General features: G+C 53.1%; 1 protein-coding gene across 1 annotated transcript; it reads right to left on the bottom strand.

The window, feature by feature from the left end:
* Positions 1-508: 508 nt before the first annotated feature.
* CASTOR1 (cytosolic arginine sensor for mTORC1 subunit 1) lies at positions 509-24,338 on the bottom strand. Its single transcript, XM_067550222.1, has 9 exons — positions 24,155-24,338; positions 22,180-22,250; positions 9,489-9,682; positions 8,849-8,981; positions 5,430-5,553; positions 4,673-4,786; positions 4,214-4,296; positions 3,529-3,623; positions 509-2,620 (listed from the first exon to the last, which is right to left on the bottom strand). The coding sequence occupies exons 1-9, from the start codon at positions 24,265-24,267 to the stop codon at positions 2,555-2,557; spliced, it is 993 nt and encodes a 330-aa protein (XP_067406323.1). The 5' UTR covers positions 24,268-24,338; the 3' UTR covers positions 509-2,554.
* Between the last annotated feature and the right edge of the window lie 216 nt (positions 24,339-24,554).

Here is a 24,554-nt window from a genome sequence, read left to right as displayed (position 1 = left end):
TTGGGGCTTCTGCAAGTCGGCCCCCGAGAGGCACGGCCCAGAGCCTCGGTAGGGCAGCGGTTTCCCCACCCTTGCAGGCCGGGGTCCCTGCTGGCGTCTGGCTCCCTACGCGAGGCTTTTTAGCTTGGCTCTCAGGCAGCCTGGCCCCAGCATTGCTCAGGCTGGATTCCCCAACACTCCTTGAAGCCAGTTTGGCTGGAGCCACCCTGGGACCAGGACTGAGCTCTTAAGTGGCAGACGGGGACCCCAAGCCCTTGGTTTCAACTGCCACCCCACCAGCCCATCAGACTGGAGCAGCCGAGCCTCCACCACTTACGGTGGGTTAGGGCATGACCGAGGGCTGGGAGGCCAGTACGAAACTGTGCAGAGCGCTTGCCCGTCCCTCCTCATTCAGTGCCAGGCTCCTCGGGGAAGCCAGGGGGTCCCCCGAAGTTGATGCTCTGGCAATGCAAAGGTGGACACCAGGAGCGTCAGCACCTGACAGACACACAACAGCAGCCACCACAGGTTCTTCAAAACGGGAGGTTTATTGACATTAAAAACTATGCAAAAATAAAAGCTTTAAAGGAAATCCGATTTTGCTGCCCCAAGCCGGCAGGCACCTTACTGCACCAGCAAAAAGCACCTGAGAAAGAACTGAGCCAGAGCACGGCGCTAGGCATGTTAACGGAAGAACAAGATGCCCCAGAAGGAGATGCCAGCCTTTCCCGGAAGGTTTGAGAACCTGTGTGTGGCAGAGTCCGCCCCGAAACTCTTCCCAGCTGGCGTCTGGAGTGCGCTAGCATGAGGGAACAGCTCCCAGCGAGAGGCAGCTCCGCTCGAGGGGAATGTGTCTGGGGAGGAAGTGCCCTTCCTATGAACCGGAGAGTGAGCGCCACTCCCTTGCAGAAACAAGGACGATCTCTAGCTGGGAACAAGCTACTCCTTCTCCTAGAGGAGCTCCCCTTTCCCCAGGCAGCCACCCCAGGGACGGCCTCACCGCTTTGTCCAACACCAGATCCAGAAGGACCTTCCCAGAGGAAACCCACCCCCTCTCTGGGAAGCAGCAGAACACTGGCAGAGTCGGGGGGGGGGGGGAGGAGGAGGAGGAAAGAGGGTGTCCCTGGAAAGCCACTGCTATGACAATGCCCCAAAAAACAGGGGGGCAAGAGACACAGGAGGAGGGAATTCCAGCTTGTATAAGCATTTATAAGAGGAAATATTCCTACTCCCGTCTCCGCTGACGGAGTTCAAGGGTTCCAAGAAAGGGGAATGTGAGGAAAAAAAAAAAAAAACACACCATACAAGGCTCCTGGGTCTCCGTGTTTATCACGAGCGTTGCTACAGCTCTTCCGATGAGTACCCTCAGCTGCAATGTGGCCACTGCTACCACAGAACTCAGACACATTCTTCTTCAACCGTCTTGCTCCAATTCAGGGAAATTCTCAACTATCACAGCCAGGAGATTTGTAGCTTTCCACCATCCCTCCCTTCTCCACCTGGAGCGGTGAACTGAACTCCTACGAGAACACAACTGTGGAGCACACCCCATCCTGGCACAGACGCCATTCCACCCATCCATCGCTGCCCCCCAGCCCTAAGGAGAGGGGGCTTATTGCTTAAACTCAGACAAAGTACAGTGCAGCTAGGCAGACACAGAGGGGTTAGGGCCACACATTTCCCAGCACACAGAGGAGAGTCTGTCCTAACAAGCTGCCTGCCCCTTGGGAGGGCCATGCTACCATAGGGCCAGTCTCACATGCTTTGCGCCTTTGTAACTGCAATTCTTAATGCTGTACTAAGCCGGCACTTGGCCTGTCCCGGGTAGCTGGCCCCAGGGCTGTCCACACTACTACAGGACTACACAACCTCAAACCAGTCTTTTCGCCCACACCCTTGACCACGTGGCCACAGGAGTTTCTGCTGCAACTCAACATCAGCCCCTAGGCAGCCCCAAAGGCCAGTGTTACTTTTCACGCAGCCAGCCACTGCCGCTCGGCATGTGGAGAAACTCCCTAAGCCCCCGACCCGCAGAGATGCCCACCAGGCAAATGGAAAAACTAAACACTGGAGGCTCTACACAAACTATGGAGTGGCTACAAAAATAGTCAAAGGAAAAAAAAAACCACACGACAGACGTGACTCCAAGCCAGGAGATGCACAAAATCTGCCCAGCACCAGTTCAGTCCACAGTGGACTCTGCTCCCCTCCGATTCCCGAGAGAGGTGACTGTGGATGCAAGGAGGCCTGGCTCAGGTAACCCCGAAACTGCGACAGGACACTCAATCCAGTGAGCCAGCGGCATGCCCCGGGAGCCCGTCTGAGCCCACACACCTGCAGAGAACAGCAAGCACCCTCCTGCCTGAGCCATGCCCCCTGCTCAGCAGCTCAAACCACGCCCCGGAAACTTGAAGATGAACAAGAGGCCCTGGCTGCCATGGCGCCAGCCATCGGCAAAACAGGAGACTGGAGTGTTCTCTTCCCCAGCAGTTCCCACGGTGACGTGCCAAGCCTTGAGCCGCCCCCCCTCGCTTGCCTGGACGGGTGTCAGAGCACACAGGAGCTGCCATGCCAGTTACCGACTGCTCTCCTGGCGCTTCTGCAGCAGCTCGATAACGCTGTCAATGCCTTCCTCTGGGACCTAGCAGCAGAGAGAGGAAGCCAGGGCTGTTAGCGCTAGCGCCATCCCAGAGACGGGGCTGCAGGACCGCTCGCTCTGGCCGGCCCTCTCCAACGGACTTGGAAGGGTGCTTGGGGAGAGGATCGGGGGAACCCCCAAGGTCTGCCCCTGTGCAGTTCCACGGGGATCACTTATTCCCCATTGCAAGGTAGGACCAGGTCCGACTCCCTGGCAAGGAAAGCAAGATGGGGACAAAGCGGGTTATCCCCCCCCCTTCTCCAAGCAACATGGAGACGGGGCTTCACAGCCTCGGGGGAAGGAGGCAGCTAGGCAGGGCTCACGCAGTCCTCATTGCCCCCTTTTTGCCCCCCAGTCTGAGCGGGCTGACACTCAAACAGCTCACAACCAACCCTTCAGCAACAGACATCCCTCCTGGACCACACCTGGGTCCCTCATGCTGCCTCCCTCCTCCCCCACATTCCTCGCACCGGTGCAGGAGCCAGCATTTCTCACGCCACAGCCCTGGCTCGGCACGCCAGGGAGCGGGAGCCAGTGAGGTTCATTCCTTGGATGAGAGACACGTTCCAGGGCCTCCCACCCCGGAGAGGTGCTGCACAATGGGGCATTGAACCTTGTCCTGGCGTCAGCCAGACCAAAATGCCACCCGCCATGGAGTCACTCAGGGCTAGGAGAGGTGACCAGTAGGGCTGGCACTGAGCAGGGTGGTCAGGACAGCCTCAGCCCCTGGGAATGTCTGTTCCCAGCGGGGGCTCTGCCCTTCCCCCCCCCCCCCCATCTCCCCCAGGGGCCGGGAGAGAATTCCATGCTGCCTTGGAAGCACGCCCGGGGAAGTCGGTCAATTAGCAGCATTTCTATTTGCCTTGTTCATTTCCGGCCTGCCGGGCCCCGGGCAGGGGAGTCGGACTTACCAGGGCATGGTCGAAGTTAAAGGTGCTGATGTAATAAGCGGATATGTCCGCACCAGCCAGAGGCTCGGCGATCTGAGCCACTATCCCACACTCGTCTGAGGAAGGGGAGCAGAGGGGACAGTGTGACTTCCAAGACAACTGGGTAGCGAACCCAGTGCCCCCCCCCCAGGCCTCCTCCTATCACCCACGCGTCGCTGCCCTCTTGGCAAGAGGCGCTCTAGCCCCAGGCTGTCTCAGACGGAGCCGGCAGACTCACGTCTGAAGGCAGGAGAATTCGGCTAGGTGACCAGACTCCAGGCCAGGCAACCTGCAGCCACTGAGCGGCCACGGGGGTACCAGTGGGGGGCGGGGATGGGCAACGGGGCAGGGGGCTCACAGCCAGGCACGAGGGGTAAGTCCCAGCATGGTTTGTTGCCATTAGGGGCCGGATCGCAGGGGAGGAATGATCCCGTGGTTATGGCGCTGGCCTGGAACTGGGGAGACCTGGCTTCAGATCTGCTCTGCCGCTGGATTCGGTGACTGTGGGCAAGTCTCTCTGGGGCCCACCTGCCAGCAGGGTAACATCCCTGCCCAACCCCCCCCCCCCCGGGGTGCACTGAACACATGCCAGCCTGGGAGGGGGCCCTAGGCGTACTGAAGGGAGATGATCCACTGGGCAGAATCGCTCGGGTCACATGCCACTTACCGAAGCCCAGCGGCTGGCCGCCAATTCTCACCATCCTCCAGAGCTCCCCCGAGGAGCTGGTGAGCAGCAGGTCGCAAGGGAACCTGGAGGTGTTTAACGGAGTAGGTCACTGCTGCCCTAAGCCCCGGGCTTGCCCCCCACTAGCTGGCATGAGCCAGAGCACACACCCATAAGCTGCTGCTCCCTGACCCCAGGCCCACCACGCAACCCCTTCCCCATCTGTATGGCCCACCTGCAGGCTAGGAGTGGGGCACGGAGGAGAAACCCCACCCCCAAGGAGATCACAGCAAAGGGAGAGAACGGGAGTGGGCAGGCGCCAAAGGGAAAGCCTGTGTGACCTCAAAACTCTGGCCTCTCAAGACCAAATCTTTAGAGTGTGGGGGCAGCTTTAGGTGCGGGTGGAGGACGCCCGGCCAGGCACGTGGCAGATCCATCTCCCGGTGGATGGACGGTACCTACTTCTTCTGGGTCTCTGCATCCATGACAATGGAGATGTAGCCTTCAATCAACGAGAAGGCGAAGAACGTGATGGAGTCGAGATCCTGACTGCCTGGGGCATCTTCCTTTGGAGGGCTGCAGACACACAGGGACAGAGGGCATAGCCCCAGAGGCAGGCTGGTGAACTTTGCGCTCTATGAGTAAAAAGGCTGCTTCCTGGAAAGTTACAGAGGTGTAGCCCTCTATGGCAATCAGTGAATCACTTTGCTGGCATCTCTAGGGGTGAGCGATATCATGCCCGGCCCAGTGCTGTGAGTAACAGCTCTTCCCATCCATCTCCTGAAGCAAGCCAAGTCAGACCCAGCTGCTCCATCTACAAAGCCATCTCCCCTCACCTTGAGCACCTGTTGTCTGATCCGCCTCCTGGCCATCAGGAACCTTCCCCCCCACCCCACAATAGCCCAGCTGAGCGAAGGCTGAACTCCAGCTCACCCTCTCCCGGGGGAAGAGCCTTTCCCATCAAGACGCCGTTACAGATCTCTGCCTTTTACCAGGTTCTTTACACCCCAGTGCTGCACACGGTATCCCAAATGCCATCCGCGCCAGGTGGTGGCAGGCGTGACGTCACCACCGTAGCCCCTAATGCCCTCCTATTGAGGGCATCAGGTAGACTGCAAAAGGCTTTGGACCTCAGCCTGTCAGAGCCCGGGGGCGCCGGACGTTTCCTTCGTGTTTCTTAAATTCACTGTGCCCTCGCCCTGCCAGAGCAGCCGCCTACCTGTGCGAATAGAACAGGACATCGATGAGCCTGGTGGCAATGGCCGGCAAGGTGTCGGGAGTCACGGTCAGGATGCAGAACCTGTTCCGGGGACTCTGCACAGGGTGCACGGTAGGGCTCGCAGCTGAGGGGAGACACAATCACGCACGTAATCCAGGCTGCCGGAGCACTAAGCAGCCCTCCTGACGCATGGCAATCAAAGCCACGCCGCTGCGCTGACAGTGTGGCAGCGTGGAGAGAGTCAGAGCTGGCAGCACCAAGCAGATCACGTGAACTCAGATCAGCTGTGGGATAACATGTCAGCCTCCAGGTGGGTTGAGCTGCATGGGAGATCAGTACCTGGCCCTGCAGAACAGCTGTCTCTCCCCTGGGTGAGCTGGGACAGCGCAGCAGCGCCACCTTCAGGATGCACTGCATAGAGACCGACATACTGCATGGGGAAGAGGAGAAACCCCCGGGGCTCAATTTCTACAACTACCTGGGTAAGGAGCCAGCAGCCCCCAGTCAGCAGCGCAGCGTAGGCGGTGGGCAGTGCACGGGCCTGGGCCATGCGGGGGACATTCAAGCCACCTGCACAGACAGCTGCTCGATAGAGTCGGGGTGGCCAATCCACGGCTCACGCCGCATGCAGCTCTTTGCTCCTCTGAATGCGGCTCAAGCCGCATGGGGCTCTTTGCATGCAGCTCTTTGCTCTGAAATTGATAAGCAGCAGAGGAGGGGAAAGGGAAATTGACAAGCTGCCCCCGAAATTGACCGATGGTTGGGGGAGGGTAAGAGAGGAGGGTAGCTTGTCAATTTCACTTCTCCATTGACAAGCTGCCACTGAAAATGAGGGATCAGCGCCAATTGTCCGCGGAAGGTAAGGAAAATGTGGCTCTTAGCGTTATCAATAGCTATTTCTTGGCTCTTCCCCTGGGACTGGTTGGCCACCCCTGGATAGAGGAACTCAAACTTGAGGTACTAGTGCCCTCCAGTGGCAGAACTGTGCTACCACCACCCTAGGCCATCACTTTGGTCACACTTTCTGCTAACACTGCATTTATACAGAGATTAGAAGGATAAATAGATTATCTGCTATGAGAATGCTACAGATAAGAGGAGCATTGTGCTATGGATGGTTACAGGCAAACTAGTAGAAGATGGGGCAGACTGGACTAATCACCATATATTAAGACATTATAATGTATTCTCTCTATAAACCATTTATAAATAGAACCTTAATAGAAGTGAAAGCACATTTCTGATTGTCCCCTAGCTGGGCTCCAGTCTCTACCTGGATCCCCAAGCATTTCGGATGTCTACCAGCGTAGCACCCTCAGCCATATGCATGTTACACCTTGGGCATATCCCTGACAGGGGCAGAGCTGCCTGGGGTAGCAGGGGCAAAGAAGGCAGTTTCCGCTAGGCAAATACAGTTAAATAGTAGTAAGTCACCAGGACCAGATGGTATCCACCCAAGAATGCTGAAGGAACTCCAATGTGACATTGCAGAACTACTAACTGGGATATGTAACCTGTCATTTAAATCAACTTCTGTACCAGAAGACTGGAGAATAGCTAATGTGATGCCAATTTTTTTAAAAAGGCTCCTGAGGCGATCCTGGCAATTACAGGCTGGTAAGCCTAACTTCAGTACCAGGCAAATTGGTTGAAACTATAGTAAGAACAGAATTATCAGAAACAGAGATGAATGTGATTTGTTGGGGAATAGTCAACATGGTTTCTGTAAAGGGAAATCACGCCTCACCAATCTACTGCAATTCTTTGAAGGGGGTCAACAAGCATGTCAACAAGGGTGATCCAGTGGATGTAGTGTACTTAGATTTTCAGAAAGCCTTTAACAAGGTCCCTCACCAGAGGCTCTTAAGCAAAGTAAGCGACCACAGGATAAGAGGGAACCAGTGACTGGTTAAAAGATAGGAAACAAAGGGTAGAAATAAATGGTAAGTTTTCAAAATGAAAAGAGGCAAATAGTGGTGTCCCCCAGGGGTCTGTACTGGGACCAGAGCTGTTCAACATATTCATAAATGATTTTAAAAAGGGTTAAAAAGTGAGGTGGCAAAATATGCAGATGATACAAAACTACTCAGGATAGTTATGTCCAAAGCAGACTGCGAAGAGTTACAAAGGGATCTCACAAAACTGGGTGACTTGGCAACAATCTGGCAGATGAGATTCAATGCTGATAAATGCAAAGTAATGGACATTGGAAATCATTATCCCAACTATACCTATAAAATGATGGAGTCTGAATTAGCTGTTACCACTCAAGAAAGAGATCTAGAATCATTGCAGATAGTTCTCTGAAGACATCCACTCAATGTGTAGTGGCAGTCAAAAAAGCTAAAACGATGTTGGAAATCATTAGGAAAGGGACAGATAATAAGACAGAAAATACTATATTGACTCTTTATAAATCCATGGTACACCCACATCTTGAATACTGCGTGCAGACCTGGTTGCCCCATCTCAAAAACGCTATATTGGAATTGAAAAAGGTACAGAAGAAGGCAACTAAAACGATTAGGGGTATGGAAAAGCTTCCATACGAGATTAATAAGTCTGGGACTTCTCAGCATGGAGAAAAGAGATGACTAAGGGGGAATATGATAGAGGTCTATAAAATCATGACTGGTGTGGAGAAAGTAAAAAAGGAAGTGTTATTCACTCATCAACACAAAAAATAGGGATCACCAAATTAAATTTAGAGGCAGCAGATTTAAAACGAACAAAAGAAAGTATTTCTATACACAACGCACAGTCAACCTGTGGAACTCTTTGCCAGAGGATGTTGTGAAGGCCCAGACTATAATGGGATTCAAAAAATAACTAAATAAGTTCATAGAGGATAGGTCCATCAATGGCTATTAGCCAGGATGGGCAAGAAATGGCCGATGGGATGGATCACTTGATGACCTGTTCTATTCACTCCCTCTGTAGCACCCGGCACTGGCCGCTGTCGGAAGAGAGGACACTGGGCTAGATGGACCATTTGTCTGACCCAGTGTGGCCACGCTTATGTTCTCGGTTTGAGAGTGGCCTCAAGCTACGTGGCCTTGCGACCTGACACACTGGGTCACAATGCCACTCAGAAACTTGGCCCACTGGCCCGTCCCAAACCTGAGTAGTGCCATGCTAAGTTAAAGCGCGAGGGGCTCAACTAGGCATACCATGTGAAACGTTTCTGGGAACCCCTCTGGTTTAGCACAGTCTGACCTGTTAGACTATCTGAGCTAGAGTGGCTCAGGGAAGTTCGTACGCTTCCACTACCCAAGCACAGAAGCTGTTCATGCTGGCGAGGTCAGCACACGATGGGCAGCTGTTTTCTGTCATAGGGGACAGCAGAGTTGTTTGTTCAAACCCTCCTCCACTCTGAAGGACAAGCAGGGTAAGAGCTGGGAGGCCAGTCCTGGACTCACCATGCTTGGGTTTCAGGAAGCCGTTGCTCACATCATCGCAGTTAACAGAGATGGACTCTCCATTCACCTCCCTGTAGATATCAAACTCGCCTGCCAGTGTGTGGATCACCACGGGCAGGTCCTTCTCCCGCACCTAGGGAGAGCAAGAGGTGACCATCTGCGGTGGCAACATGCTTCAAACCTCACCCCTCAGCTTAGCCTCACCAGTCTCAAGCCCCGACAGATTGCTGTCTCCCTGCCCCTTCACCCCTGGACGGAAGAGCTGAACTTCTAACCGCATCTCTCACCTAGCCCAACACCCATCCCACTGAACACCATGCAGGGAAACGTCTCATGCACAACCCCTCGAGGTGTCCCTCATTGCTATGGCGAGGGTAGACGGACCCTGGCTGTCCTCAGAACAGCACCCCACTATCCAAACACCCTCTAAATCACATCCCCGTGTTGAAGAGGTGGATACGTTCATCTGACTCCTAATGCAACAGAGTCTGCACCACTCATCTAATGAGGGTCACTCTGTCACATCCCTGGTGCAGTTGCTCTCCCACCTTTACCCTTAGGGCTTAGAGTTCGCCACTCACACCCCTGTCCAAACGGGGCAGGTGATGGCCGTGGGGAGAAGGGGGGTGGGGGGGCTCACCAGGATGAAGTCCGTTTGGTAGGTAGACAGCATCAGCACGGAGACATTGTGCTCAGCGAGCGGCGCGATGACTGACTTGGCAATCTTCGTCACGCCGACGGCCTGGGAGCTGGAGGAGGACCTGCCGTTGGACAAGACGTTGAGCACCAGCCAGGTGGAATCCACCACCTGCATGAACTCGGACGGGGGCAACTCTGAAATGCCAAGAGGCTGAGATGAGAATCCAAGCAGGGATTCAGACTGTAGCACTACAGACAGACACGTCAGGCCACCGAATGACGAAGTCACCTAGCACATGTCCCTTTCCAACCACAGCTGAGTGCTTTACCAAGGTAGTTAGATGTTATCTGCCTGTATGCAAATTGGGAAACTGAGGCACAAAGTCATACTGAGTTGCTCAACATCTCACAGCCGGAGGGAATTAAGCCAGTTGCACAGAACAGTTTCAGCACAAACATTCAGTGCATTCCCATCAGCCAGGCGGACTCTATTTAAGAAACTACTAATTATTTGTATTGCAGTAGCACCTAGGAGCCCAGTCATGGGCCAGAGCTCTATTGTGCTAGGTGCTGTACAGAGAAGCCTGAAAGAACTTGCATTTCAACCCCACATCCACTAGGTGTCCTACACCATCTCAGTTACAGTGTCCTCTGGCTATCCATCCCACAGCTCCTGGCAGTATTCCCAGAACCACTGCTTCTGGGTGGCTTCAAAAGGCCCTTCGGGACCCAGTGAACTGTTGCAGCTTCATAGATTATAGGGCCGATTGTGATCCAGTCTGACCTCCTGTTGGACACAGGCCAGAGAACTTTCCCTGAATTAATTCCTGTCTGAACCAGAGCGTCTCAAAACATCCGATTTAAAAACCTGCCAGTGAGGAGAATCCACCAGAACCCTTGGGAAGTTGTTCCACTGGTTAATTGCCCTCTCAAAAATCCACATCTTCTGCCTAGCCAACGTGTCCAGCCACTGGCTCTTGTTATACCTTTGGCAGGCTGTTGTCAAGTGTGTTCCCCAGGTAAGTCCTTAGACTGGGCAATTCACCCTTTAATCATCTGTGTTAAACTAAATCAATCGAGCTCCTCGAGTCTATGACTATACGGCAGGTTTTCCAATCCTTCAATCATTCTCACGGCTCTTCTCGGAACCCTCTCCAAGGTGTCACTATCTGCCTTGAACTGCGGACACCGGAAGAGGATCAGTGCCAAACACAGAGGTAAACCAACCTGCGTACTCTGCTTTTACATCCAAGGGTTACATTGGCCCTTTTTGCCACAGCATGACACAGGCAGCTCATGTTCCACTGCCTGACCACCATGGCTCCAAGTCATTTTCAAAGTCACTGCTTCTCAGGCTAGATCCTGCCCCCGCCCGCCCTCCAGAGAAGTACAGCCTGCATTATTTGTTCCTGGATGTAGGACTTTATATTTGGCTGTATTAAAACACTCTGCTTGCGCCCAGCTTCCCACGTGACCCAGTTCACTCTAGATCAGTGACCTTTCCTCTTCGTTATTTACCACTCCCCAATCTTTGGGTCATAAGCAAACTTTCCGTAGTGATTCGTGTTTTCTCCAGGTCGCTGATAAAAAGTGTTAATAGCATCAGGCCAAGAACTGACCACTCCAAGAAGATTCCATGTTTACATTGAGACCTATCAGCTAGTTTTTAATCCATTTAATGTGTGCCATGTTAATTCTGTACTGTTCTAAATCTTAAATTCAAAAGCTTGTCTGCACCTACATCCATAGGCGTGCGCAGCACATTTCCTTAGGGTGTGCACCCAGGGAATCTTTATCAGGGGTGTCAAACTCAATCCCGCGGGCGGGCAATATTTGAATTACCCGCCGGCAGAATTCTCACGGCGTCATAGTCCCCGCCGAGAAATGACGCGAGAGAGGGTATTTCGGCGGCAGATCCCATCTCGCAGCTCCATCCGCCGAAGGAGTGCACGCCCACCACTCTTTTGGTGGCAGCTTTAAAACACAGTGAGACGGCGCCGCAGGCCACGTCACAAAAGAATCACGGGCTGGATAGAAAGGGTATGTATGAGACCCCTGCATTAGGGTATGCCTGGGCACACCCGGCACACCCCATGTGCACGCCTACGCCTACATCAGCACCAGAAAGACACAGGCTGAATGTTCCCTGGAATGAACTAGTTCCCGTTGGCGCATGCAGCCCTTTACAAGAGTGCTGTGAAGACCACAGTTCTTACAGCATTCCATTTCCTAGCAAAGAGAAGGCCAATGCGTCAGCAGCAGAATTGGGAACAGATGTCTAATCTTTCAACTCCAAGTCCTGTGCCGCAGGCCAATGGGCCAAGCTGCCTACGCCACCACCCAACCCCAGCCAGTGCAAAATTGCTCTGTACGTCTGTTTTATCCAGCCTAGATCGAAGAGAATCCAAGCCAGGCCCAGCACGCAGTCCTGGGAAGAAAGGAGGGTTCTGCTCACAGCCACCACTGGAGCAAGGGAAAGCCCATTGATGAGAAGTGATGAACAGGTTACCCTGTTCCCTGGGACAGCCGGGGTCTAGAACAGGGACAGCAAGACTCATTTACTTGCCTCAGCAAATAAGGGTTTGTCCAAGCTGGTTCCTGTTGCATTAGAGTGGGGGCGGGGGATCTGATGTGATCAGTGAACACGGGGAGGCACAGAACAGCAACCATCTCTCAAGCCTCGCCCCCCCTTAACCCCAGATATTTTACAGGCCAAATGAAAGGTTAATGCCATTTCTGTCTAGGGCAGCATAAAGGAAAGGGTTCTCCTCCTCCTAGCAGGGTGCGGTTGGACACGAATGGCAGCGGATCGAAGGGGAAGGTGGGAGTGTAGACAAGGTTGCTAATATCACTGGAGGAAAGGTGCTAGGTTAACAGCCCCTGCTGGCTAGAACTGCCTCCTCCTCCCAGCTACGCTGGAGCCTGTCTCGGAGCTAGACATGCTGGAGACTGGCCGCCTGCTTCCTGGCAGACAGCAAGGCCAAGGCAGTGCTGGCATCCCTGCATTTGCACCACAGCCCGAAAGCCTCACTCGTTCACCAGCAGACTAGCCCAGGCATCCCAAGGGGTTGCCACCCGGCCGGGTTTTACCCACAGTCCATTTTAGGCTCCAGGTGCCATTTAAAGAGTTGCCAGGTGTCCTGTTGTAGGGACCTGGCAACCTTTATGGCACCCGAACCCGGTTCCCGTGGGGCGGGGGGAGGTCCTGGGTCATTAACCCACGCCAGCCCCTGCTCAGCCAAGCAGGCTCCTGAGACATCCAGTGAGCAACAAGGGGAGGAGGGGAACAGGAGCAAGTGACGGAGGTGGGGCTTGGGAGGGAGAAGAGGCGGGGCCTCAGGGGTCTAGTTACCAGCAATTAAAAAGGTGGCAGCCCTACACAGCCGGGACGCACCTACAGCGGCTGTTCTAGCTGCGCGGCAGCCACAGTGCTACGTGTCAACAGGCCTGGGCTAAGCTAGTGAAGGGTCCCCTGAGAAGGGACAGGAAAAGCAGCCATCAGCACTTGCGAGCGCGAGATCCGGCCAGCTGAGCACTCTCCACTCCGAGCGGGCCCGGCTCCCCGGCCCACGGGCCAACAAAAGCAAGCGCTGCACGAGGCTGGCTACAGCAGCCCTTTAGCCCCACCCCGCTCCATGGCATCGAAGCGCTCTAAAGAGAAACCCACCCCGGGCCCCTCCAGCAGGAGAGACCTGCCATGCAAAAGCCAGCCTTAGCAGCCGGTGCCAAGACTGCTCCCCGCACCCTGCCAACTTTCCTGCCTCAGGATGCTCCCTGGGGCTGGAGTTCCTGCCAGCACACTTCCTGCCCAGCGACAGCATTTCCAGCAGGAAGCCAGGCCCTGCAGTCCGGCTGTGCAGAGCCTGGGCACAGCTCAGCTGAGGTGGGGAGATTTACGGCAAGACACCCTAGGAGCCATTCGAGAGCGGTGGGCAAGGCAGAAGCCGGTGAGGCTGCTACAACAAGTATGAAGACCCCACTGCAGCTGCTGCCTGGGCAACGCAGGACCCTTCCCACAGCAGCCAGGAGCATCCCACTTACCCAGGCATTCATTGCGCCAAGTCTCACCAGCTGTAAGCACTGGACAAGCAGGACCAGGACACCTCTCAAGGAGCCAGAGCCGGCAACATCTGCCCTGGACTGGGACTTCCTGTCCCCACAATGCAGCACAGCACATGCTGCCCAGTGACAAAGCTTGCTAGTGACAGAACAGGGCTCTGTCCCTTTGCTGGTGCACGTCGCCCTGCACAAGAGTGCCGAGACAAAAAATAGTCTCCATTGAGCCAAAAGAATTTCCTGCTTAGCTTGTAATTATGTTAATGCAGTTCCTGAAAGTATGTGCCATACAGGCAGAGACAGGCTGGGGAGGTGGGGCTGTAGTCAGGATCAGGATGGAGAGAGAGAGTTCACGGACTCAGATGGTATTGGGGGACCTAGCTCAGGACAGGCCAAGGAAGGTGTGCTCTGACCCATATCGGGATGGGGCCCCAGTTCCAGGGATCAGAGGTTTGGGTTGGGTGAAGTTATAAAAATGCCAGACTACAAGGTTTTGGTCAGCTCTTCGGCGGAAGGAGTGGATTTGGATATGGGTTTTCAATTCCCATATTGCATTTGTTTGATCTCAAGTCTAGCTTGCATCCAGCAGATCCCCACCATGCACAGCTGAGAGACATGAGAAAGCAGGCGGCCTGTTATTTGCATGGCTTTATGGTACAGTGTTTTTTTCCACTGTGTCAATTTTCAAGTGGCCATTACTTCACTGGAGTCTTGTCGTAAAGGGATAAGATCAGATTAACTCCCACTAGCTGCTTTCATCGTGCTGCGTGATCATCACACAGACCCCTGGATCAGAGAGCTTCCACCAGACAGGCGGAGCAGCCAAAGGCAGTTGGAATGGGTTCGGAACTGGAGAAGTGCTTAGTGAGAAGGCAGGTCTGTAGCCGGCCTGGAATCCTCTTTCCCATGAGGGCAAAGGGACTGACAGCGTTTGCCTCGGTCTGTATCTCAGGCCTCAGTTACTCAGTAACAGCCACGATTCAGTAACCAGTGTAGCTGCACCTGACTTACCCTCACCTGCACTTCAGCTTTGCACAGCACCAGTCACTGGATCAAGGCTATTCCCTCCTGCGGTAAAGCCTTAATGCTCCAACACTCAGGATGAGCAGGGCAGGAGCCAGAACCCCAAGGGCCTGTCGTGCACCTATCCCCCCACTACCTGGGAGCTAACGGGCAATTCAGAACCAGCAAGATGGATGATCCTCAAACCAGGACTAAAGCCAGAGTCCTCTGTACTCACAACTCTGAGCTCCTTGATTAACACTGAAGCGTAAAGCCCTTTCCCAGTACTCAAAACAATTTAAGCCTCAACCCTCCTGCCTAGAAGGGCCTGGTCTCATTTTACAGATGGGAAAACAGAGGCGCAGAGACGTTAAGTGACTTGCTCAAGGCCACAAGTTGTTGGCAGCACTGGGTAGAATCTAGCATCACTCCAAGTCCTCTGCTCTCACCACTAGATAACACTATCCCACAGGGGAAAGGCTTCATAATTCAGCCAGAGAAGTCTTGTCTGCATTAGGATTTTAGCCACCAATGTAGCTGTCCCTAAGCACAGACACACAGCATTAAGACAGGACTTGCGCCAGTGCAGGTCATGGTTTATACTGATTCACGGTAAGAGGGACTTTGGCATTTGTAACTGTCTAATGTGAGCTTTCGCTCTGGCCTCGTCACTTGTATTCTCAGAGCTAGTGAAGTGGCACCAGTGTGAATGCCATGTAACAGGATGGAGTCATTAGCTTTAATGTTCCACTCACTGCCTGAACCATGAAACGACCACACGAACTAGCCTGACCAGTTGGGACCCTGGGTGCTGGAGATCCAATTACACAGCAAAAGAAGCTACAGCTCTGCTGAACACGTATCTGGGGCTCCGCTGATAAAATGCATCTCAAAGCAAAAAACAATTGCAACCTTAACTAACTGGAGCTATGCCCCAGGCGCCATCAATTAACTCCAGCTTGTTTATTCAGGTTCTGGGAGAGCGTGCTGCTGTGTTAAAGATCTAGGGGGATAACCTCCATTGCTTAGTTCTTGGAATCAAACGATCAGAGGATCCAGCTTTGCATCTCCTAGTTATTTTGCATTATGGCAGAGGTCTCATTGGACTAGGCAATGAGTAGACATCAAGAGTCCCTGCCCTAAAGACCATTACATTTAGTTGAGTTGGTCCTGCTTTGAGCAGGGGGTTGGACTAGATGACCTCCTGAGGCCCCTTCCAACTCTAATTTTCTATGATTAGATAATACAGAGGGCAAGATGAGAAACTGAGGCATGAAGTGGGAGAAGTGACTTGCCCAAGGTGTCACAGCAGGTCGGTGGCAGAGCCAGGAAAAGACCCCAGGTTATCGAGCAGTCCAGTCCTGGGTCCACTAGGCCATGCTGCCTCTCGAGCGCACACGCTAACGGCCTCAGAGTTAGTCTACGTGGGGTAATTTACCAGCAGGGTAGGTAAAAATCTATGCTCAGCTGCCCTGGCTCCACTCTCAAGTATGCATGTCAGACACCCCTTGGAGTCACCAGCCTGAGACACCGGCAGGCACTAGAGAGGACGTAGGCAGGCCTGGGTTAGGGCAGGAAGGGTGTAACCGCCCCATAGTAAACTCAGGCACATCTCAGGGAATGGGACCTCTCCTCCACCCCCTGCTCCCTAGTGATCTGGCACATCCATACCCCCACACTGGGGCGGGGCAGAGCAGGTAGCCCTCGCCCTCAGGAAGAGGGGAAATGTACTAGGTGGAACAGAACAGCTGAGTGATGCCATCTGGGACAGCCCTGACTGGTAGGTTCAACGAGGGGCTGGGACAGCCAAGCTCAGTGATAGATGCAGGCTGCGTAAGGGTGAGAGGTTCCCCATCTCGACCCAGTGAGCTATTCTGGCCATGCCCTGCAGAAGGAGTGTGGGACAAAGACCTTGAGTGATGGATGGGTCCAGCTGTAATTTTGCATCAAGAGCAGCGTCAGGGTTAGCAGCGAAGTCTAGCTGTAACAGCCGAGATATCACCGCACCTCAGAACACAAGGTATCACACTGACCAGAGAAAGGGGAGCAGCGTGTAGGACTCAGCACCACAATCAGACCGTGAATAGATGCGGCAATTCCAAGGCGGTGTAGGGAAGAGAGAAAAGAATGTAGTTACCTCTTAATGCAGGGCTCCGTAAGCAGCATGAAAGCTGAGCTCTCCTGGCTGACCAGAGATTGCTTGTCGGTCTACAGCAAGCCTGGAGGCACATTCTCCCACAGGAGTACCAACAAACGCCGGGGTGGATCAGATTCAGTCCAGACCTTCTGGGGGTATCTTCAAGCCAGAGTGGTTCGTGACAGACCCAACCCAAGCAAGGAAGCGTTTGGGCAAAGGCATCAGGAACCCACAAGACGATCACTGATGCTGGGCCGCTGCTTAGACACTTGCTGGTTTTGAAGAACTTTGCACTGCAGCCATGGCAGGCTATGCAATACTGCCTTGGAAGCCCCATAATGCCAACAAACATCACGTTCTCCCACCCCCCCACATCTATTTCTAACGTGGCAGTAAGCAGCAGATCTCAAGTGAATTTTCTGTCACTGGAAACCCGGGTCTTAAGTGGGATAGCGATCCCACAAGGATTTCCAGCTCCAGCGAAGACAGAGGCTGCTAAAATCATGTCAAAGCTTAAATGATGGGGAAAACAAGATGTTAAAGAGAATCAGGTGATTGAGTCTTGTTCAAGTTTAGAAAACAAACTGCACAGCACAGGAATGCCAAGGGTCTCTGCTTTCCCAGGACAGCAGCATTCAATCCTGATGGGTTGTGAGATGCCACGTCAGAACTGTCACAGGTCCTTACTCAGCACTGGTGCAGGAGACAGTGTAGCAAGTCCCAGACTGATCTCCACCTGTCTCCTCAATCCCTCCTTCAAGCCTTTGAAGTTAGGTGACTAAACTACAGACCCAGCTTCAAGAGCACTTCAGTCCCTTTCTTACAGGGCTTGTTTAAACCACTCTTGCAGAAAAGAAGCTGTAGGGATTGACCTCTCAATGGAGGACTGGTATCCGTGGGCAAGAAGTACAGGGCAAGGTGAGTGTAACAAACATTCCCAGGGTTACCACCCCCCATTGTCTGACTATCTGCTCAGTATGTCACTGAAGGGGGTTGTGTGTGGTCTCTGATGAAAGCTAACAGCTAGCTGATGGTTATTGTGAGGTGTGCTCAGGAACTCATTTTGAGTTATGTAAGATGGAGGATATTTGGTTTAAACTGTTGAAGTGAAACTTGTCACCTGAGGTGAGGCGGGTAACAGCACTAACAGACAGCTGTGACGCCAGTCCAACACGCATTGTCCGGACCAGGTGCCAACTCAGGATGGCCATGCACACACTGCTGGCACACCAGACAACCCAGTACTTCTGGGAATGACATGACCCCACGCTCCTGGCGTGACCCCGCGCACACTGTTCACTGTGGCATCTCCCGTTTCATGTTTTCCTCAGTACTGGAGAGGGGACAAGCCACCCAAAAAGAGGACTGTCCAGTTCATAACCAGACAACTGGCCTCTCCACGCAAGCTTGAGAATTTACAAAGACCAAAGAACCCCAAGACAAACTTCTGACCCCTTGGGGGTAAGAGACAACAGTGTGTAACTGTGTAAGAGAAGAGGGCACAAGATTTTATTCATTATGAGGATGATTCTGACAGCAGGAGTGCCTCAGAAAAGGTGGATCCCAGCATTGTGGACTGGACAAGAAATGCCCTATCAGACAGGAAAGTAACTTGTTAATAAGCATAGGCCATAGACGATGTTTGTTTTAAACCTGTAACCTTGTTTCCAAACTCTTACACCAGCTTCTATTTGAATCTGGTACATAAAGTTCAATTTGGTGTCACTAGAGACCTCTTCAAGTGCCTTATGCTAAGGAAATGTTGAACGGAGGCGAAGTGCCTCCAGGAAGGCAGCAGATCAGTGCACATTACAGGCATCCAGAAGAAGGGACTGGGCACTCGCGTGTAACAAGATGGGCTGTGCTCATTGCTAGACTGCAGAGGGAAAGGGGCAGGGTTCACGGAGCCCAGAGCAGCCTGTGTTGCCAGCAGCTAGTGGTGGGGAGAGTTTCCTCTCACGGGCACAGGCAGGGCTGTCTCCCACTGTAGTCATGACACACTCGACACTCTTCAGGTAAACCCGGAAAGTGCCAGAGAAGGAAAGCAGGTGAATGCATCACGACACATGGCATGAGGCAGGCTAAAAGTCAGCTGTGCTCCCCAGGCAAAGCAAAGCAAATTCTTCAGTTCCCATCTCTTTCATCACATGCAGGAATCACTGGCATTTGTTTGATAGGAACATCTGGCATTGAACAGCTCACCCTAGTATCTCTGCTCTGATGTTAACGCTAGCTGTGTAGGAGGGTGCGACTGCAAAGTGATCTTTGATGCTATCTGTTCTGAGCCAGGTAACAAGGAGGGTAATTGACATTCTGGTTACTGATCACGGGTCAGGGTGAGGCTGTGGGTGCTGATTAACTCTTAGGGCTGGTCTTCACACACAGTGCTACAGCAGCGCAGCTGCACCAGTGCATCTGTAGCGCTTTTATGAAGACGCTACTACGCCGAGGGGAGAGCTTCTCTTGTCGGCATAGTTAATCCACCTCTCCAAGAGGCAGTAGCTTTCTGGATGAGACGCTCTCCTGTCAACATAGGGGGTTAGGTCAGTATAACTATGCCACTCAGGGGGTGGATTTTTCACACCCTGAGCGATGTAAGTCTGTAGTGTAGACCTGGCCTTAGCTAGTAACGATAGAAGGCTGCAGAGGCACACTCCACGGCTGTGGGTTACATAACCCACCCCAGCAGAGCATGGACATCCAATTCTCATAGCTGGTCCAGCAAGACTACAGCCTACTACTGCTACCAGCTAAGAGTTACTCCTTCATCAAGTGCAAGAGATCTGTGCTTTGGCACTGAAGGTCCCAGGTTCAAATCCTGACAACCCACACAAAAGGGTTGTTACAGCGACTTGGTCACACTGCACCTACATAGCATTTACTATTCCAGCTCCTTTAAAAGATGTAGTTTAATGTTACTGTGCAGGCTGTCTACACTAAGGCAATCCACACTAGTATAGTTAGAGCAGTGTAGTAATGCCCGTGCAAAGCCTCAACAGGTGTGTCACACAATCAGTGCTTCACACCGGCATGTCACCAGTCTAAGCTGCACCACAGGCGTTCCATTCAGGGTCTGCACTGCTGTGATGACAGTTCTCCACTGGTGTGAATTTCTTTGATATAGACAGGGCCTAGGTTAATATACCACAAAACTCACAGACACATTGACAGGGCCAAGGGCTGTGAGAGCTTTAACTGTTACATCTCTTGGTTGATTTTAAATTGTGCAGCCTTAATGCCATTAACACAGCATTTGACCTTCTGCTTCTTGCTACCATTCCTCACTGGTCAGTGTATGCCGGCTTTACATCACCCCACCATGGCATTTTGCTGAGTTCAAGTCACAGCTCAGGACGAAGGGGGAGCAATTCAGCAAGATCTAGAATGCTGCTCTCAGATCTATTGTTCTACATTTCCTGCCCTCCCCAGAATTAGTGTGGCCTACACTAACATGTATCAAACAATGCATTAAAAAACAGAGCTTTTAAGTGACTGGTTGTTACAGTAGAACAATAAGGTGATTTCACTGGGCTTGAGGGGAGATTCTACAGGGCATGGACTGGGAAGTGACAGATTCCGTATATGCCTGAGCAAGGCAGGCAACTGGATTAGAAGCGAAGCGGGGATATTGACCAGCAGATCCTCAGCTACAACAGAAGGACCCGTGTCCACTGTGGCCAACTGATAGAGCCACCAGACCCAATCCAGCCTGTGGTGCTACTCAGTGCAACACACCCATGTGCTGCCGCTGGGAGGAAGCAGGGAACTCGAGTTCAGCTTCCAAGTCAGTGACACCTCCTGGGCCAGATCCAGCAAGACATTCATTTTATACTCTGCCCGCCCGTGCTGTCCTGCAACAGGAAGACACGGGAGTGGGAAGTTGGAAGCACACCGAGATTTGGAAAAGGTCAGCCTCTACAGCACAAGTCACAGGCCCCGTTCTCCAGGCACACATGCACACCATGTGCAGGAGAGGGCCATGTTAGCATAGGTTTGCTTTCAGCTACATCATGAACATAGCTGGAGTGAGCCATGCAGGTATATAGCACTTACAATTCCAGTGATAAGGCCCCTTAACTCATCTGACAAGCACTGAGTGAGAGGTACAAATCTATGTAATGTATAGGAATGAACTCCCTACCCCTGCCACCACTTTTTAGTGTGGGAGACAAGGCAACCCTACAAAAATATACTAAAGTGACCTGGACTTGTGCTTGCTAGTAGAATATGTTAACTGCCCCAAACAAAGATAAGGAATGGAAACTTCTTCTTCCTGGTCCCAGTTTCCCAATGTGATGTCATACACCCCGCAATCCCAGAGCAGCACACAACCAGTGTATCACAGACAGTATGCCAGCAAAGCACCCTTATTCATTTAGTTACAGTACAGACAGCCCTGTACTGAATGGTGGCTCGATGAGTAAACCAAATGAAAGACTCCATGGATACAGCTTCATTTCTTTCACGCAGCCTGTCTGGCAACAGAGGTACAGAACCACTGAAATTCACTTTCAGCTGGAATTGTTAGTATAAGGAAGACTACTGCCTCTACATCACATCTCTCTGCTTCACTGAAGACTCCCTGAGCTCACCTCCTGCCTGGCTTACTGCTACAATTTAAAAAAAAACAGTACCTGTATCCTCTTCCTGCCCTAGTGTATCTGTATTACTGAGACTGCTTCATGATGTTGTAGTAATTGGGACTAGTAAGTCTTAGCAAAGGTCTACAAGCAGCTCCCGTAGCAATGACTCAAGCAACCACAGATTATTTTCATTTGAGTTCTACTGTATACTGAACCATCTCAAGGTGTCGCACCTTCTTGTCTATGAAGTATACTTGGCAAGATCACATCGCCAGCACTTACCCGGCCTCCACAGGCCACCCGGCAAGGTTCCCTGGTGAAGGTGACATCACCAACATAGGCTGGGAAGTCTCTAAGCAGGAGCCACAACTCCAGAAGTGGAAGTAGGGCCTGTTTTGAATACACCACTGGATGAGGTATCCAGGTGATGAGGGGCACTCAAACACATTTGACTAAAGTGGATTGGTATTTGCATTTCCCCTTTAAATACCAAACATGCTAATGATCATTCATCCAGTATGAACATGTACAGGCAGCTACAGGGCGCCCAATGCACCTCTACATGAGCATTCATAACATGGATCTAGGGGAGACGACTTACATGGGTTATTGCTGGAGCCCTACATGCCCTGTGACAACACACAAGACAGGTTTATCAGTATGACACATACAGCCAGTGACAGCAGTGGGGCGGGGGGGGGGGGGGGAGGGAGGGAGGGAGGGAAATCTACCCTATGCCCTGAAATAGCCCTCTGATGTAGACTTTTCAAAGCAGGGAATAGAAACAATGGGCCTGAACAGCATTTGAATGGCAGTGAAACAGACAAAAACACACTAATGCCAGAACTGGGGACACTTGAGAAATCATTGTGCCACAACGTACTGCAGCCTCAGCAGCAGTTATTACACTGTACCTTTAAAGCCTTCTTCATCCAGCATAATGGTGTAGTCCTCGGGCGTCTCTGTCAAGCTGAAGAACTTGCACCTACCAACACACAATTGTATGTAATGCACACACTGAAAGACTCTGCAATGCTGGTTCACTTGCCACTGGCACAGCAATTCCTGTTAGGGCAGGCTAGTTAAGGTACTTTTCCATGGAGCTGTACGTCTTGCCTCACCAACCATTTCCCTCTGCAAACTAGGAGTCATCTACACTACACACAGATAGCCACGTTTAAGCACGGTTGTGAAACACAGCAGTGGCCCAACAGTATATTGGCATGTCTCACAATAGAGTTTAGACAGGACCTCAGTTCCCTTCCATTCAATCATGTTTTAGTACTGCAAGGTTGCTGATTTTAAAGATGCATTCAATCTCGGAGGAGGGAAACCCAGGCAATGGCATGTCTTTATAAGCCCCTCCTCATTATGTCTACAGCAGCACTTGAAAGCATTAGCACTGTTCTAGCAAGAACCAGCATCAAACATGGCTCTAGTTCACTTGACTGAACTCTAGCATAGAGGGCTGCCCAGACAGCTGGGGGCTGGGGTGTTCCAGTGGATTTATCTGGAGTGAGGGGGAATAGTTCTAAAGAATTCACTGAATTCAGAAGCACGCTTCTCAGTGGCGAGAAGACAAGCAGCAGCAGGAGTTAAGTGATCTCATGAAGGGAGCTGGGGCTCTCTGAGCCTGGAGCAATTTCATTCACAAACACCTGAGCCGGTTTTGTAGGCAGATCAAGGCAGGGGAAATCCCCCCAGCTTCTGAATCACAAGGAAGCTTGATGCAAACCAGAGAAACAAGCATGGTAATGAACAGCTGATCAGGGACAACTTTCACTTGTGTTAGGAGCCAGTGCAAGACCCAACTCTGAGTGAGCATGAAGTGGACCTACGATGATGGTGTGCGAGTCTTGGGTAAGTGTGCATGGCAGGCACAGCCTGCCGACTTCCAAACGTACTTTTTTTGCACGGTTTAAAAGTCTTAGCACTCATGTTAAGTTCCAGAGTCCCAGCCCATGAATAAGAATGTGCAGAGAGTAACCAGCACAGGAGCGTGCATCGTTGCGAAAGCATCCGGCATTACAAGACCAAAAAGCATCTCATGCCCTCACTTCTATCACATGGGCCTACCCTGGCAACGTGGGAGAAGGAAGATGTTTGGAATGTCATGGTCTTCCTATGAAAGAAAGACAGGACCCCCTTCACTCTGGCCCCTTTCATCTTAATCAATGTAGAATCTGCATACCAAGGCAACATGTGCTCCAGAAAGCCATCTCTGCACATCCAGCCTGCTAAACACTGCATCCTACCTCACCCTGCAAGCAAGGCAGCCATCCTCCTGTAATCTGCCCCACCCAGATCATCACCCCCCCAATTATCTATACTCACCCACCTCACTCCTGTCCCCTCCACCTCCCTAACGCTCATCCACCTGGGAGCCTTCAATCCCAGCCCATGTCCCTGATCCACTACACACTCAGCGGGAGGAAGCAGGGTGGCCAGAGGGAGGATCCAGGGTATTTATCTCCCACCCTGACTCATTGGGGGCACACAGCGTCCCACCCCCAATTAACCAGTCATCCTGAGCACCCCCAGAACTCTCAGCCCCTCCCCACCCATCACTAAAGCCTGACCCCACAACATAGCCAGACCAAGGGCCTTCACAGCCCCTCCGTCCATTACCCCAGCCCCCCAGCCCAGGCCTCTCCGCGTCCCCAGGGGCTCTGAAGTTTGGAAAGGAAATGAGAGAATGAACCTGGGGCACTAGCTCGGTCCCTGCCCCACACACTGCCGCCCCCGCCCCACACACTGCTGCCCCACTCCCCGCCCCCGCTCCTGCCCCAGCCCTCCAGAAACTAAGGCCTCCCGGTCCCGCACCCCAGAGCCCAGTCCTCCTTACCCCCTCCCCCGCCAAACCCGGGCCGGGCCGGGCCGGGCCGCTACCTGCTGCGGCGGGGCAGGAAGAGCAGCTTGACGAGCGGGTGCGTGTAGAGCCAGAGGCCGCGGCGCGCCAGGCTCAGCACCCGCACGCGGTGCTCCAGGATCTGCAGGTCCATGGCGGGGCCGGGCTGGGCCGGGCACGGGGGGAGGCGCAGCCCGCTCGGCTCCGAGTCCAGTCCGGGCCGGGCCGGGCCACACGGGCTCTAAAGGGGCCGCCCGGCGCAGCCCGCCCCGCCCCGCCCCGCCCCACGGGGCGGAGACCGGCCCGCCCCACCCCCGAAGCGGGCCGGGGCAGGCGGGGCCCGAGGCCGAGGGCGGCCCGGGCGGGTTGTGATCCGGCGCTGCGCTGCGGTGCGGTGCGGAGCGGGTCGGTCTGGGCACCTCCGGGCCGCCGCCGCCGCTC

This window comes from Emydura macquarii, unplaced genomic scaffold (genome assembly GCF_026122565.2).
Source record: "Emydura macquarii macquarii isolate MOO-44397 ecotype Brisbane River unplaced genomic scaffold, CSIRO-AGI_Emac_v2 contig_1254, whole genome shotgun sequence".
NCBI classification, from domain to species: domain Eukaryota; kingdom Metazoa; phylum Chordata; order Testudines; family Chelidae; genus Emydura; species Emydura macquarii.
Note: the sequence above shows the minus strand (reverse complement) of the source record. Positions and strands in the feature narration are given on the sequence as shown.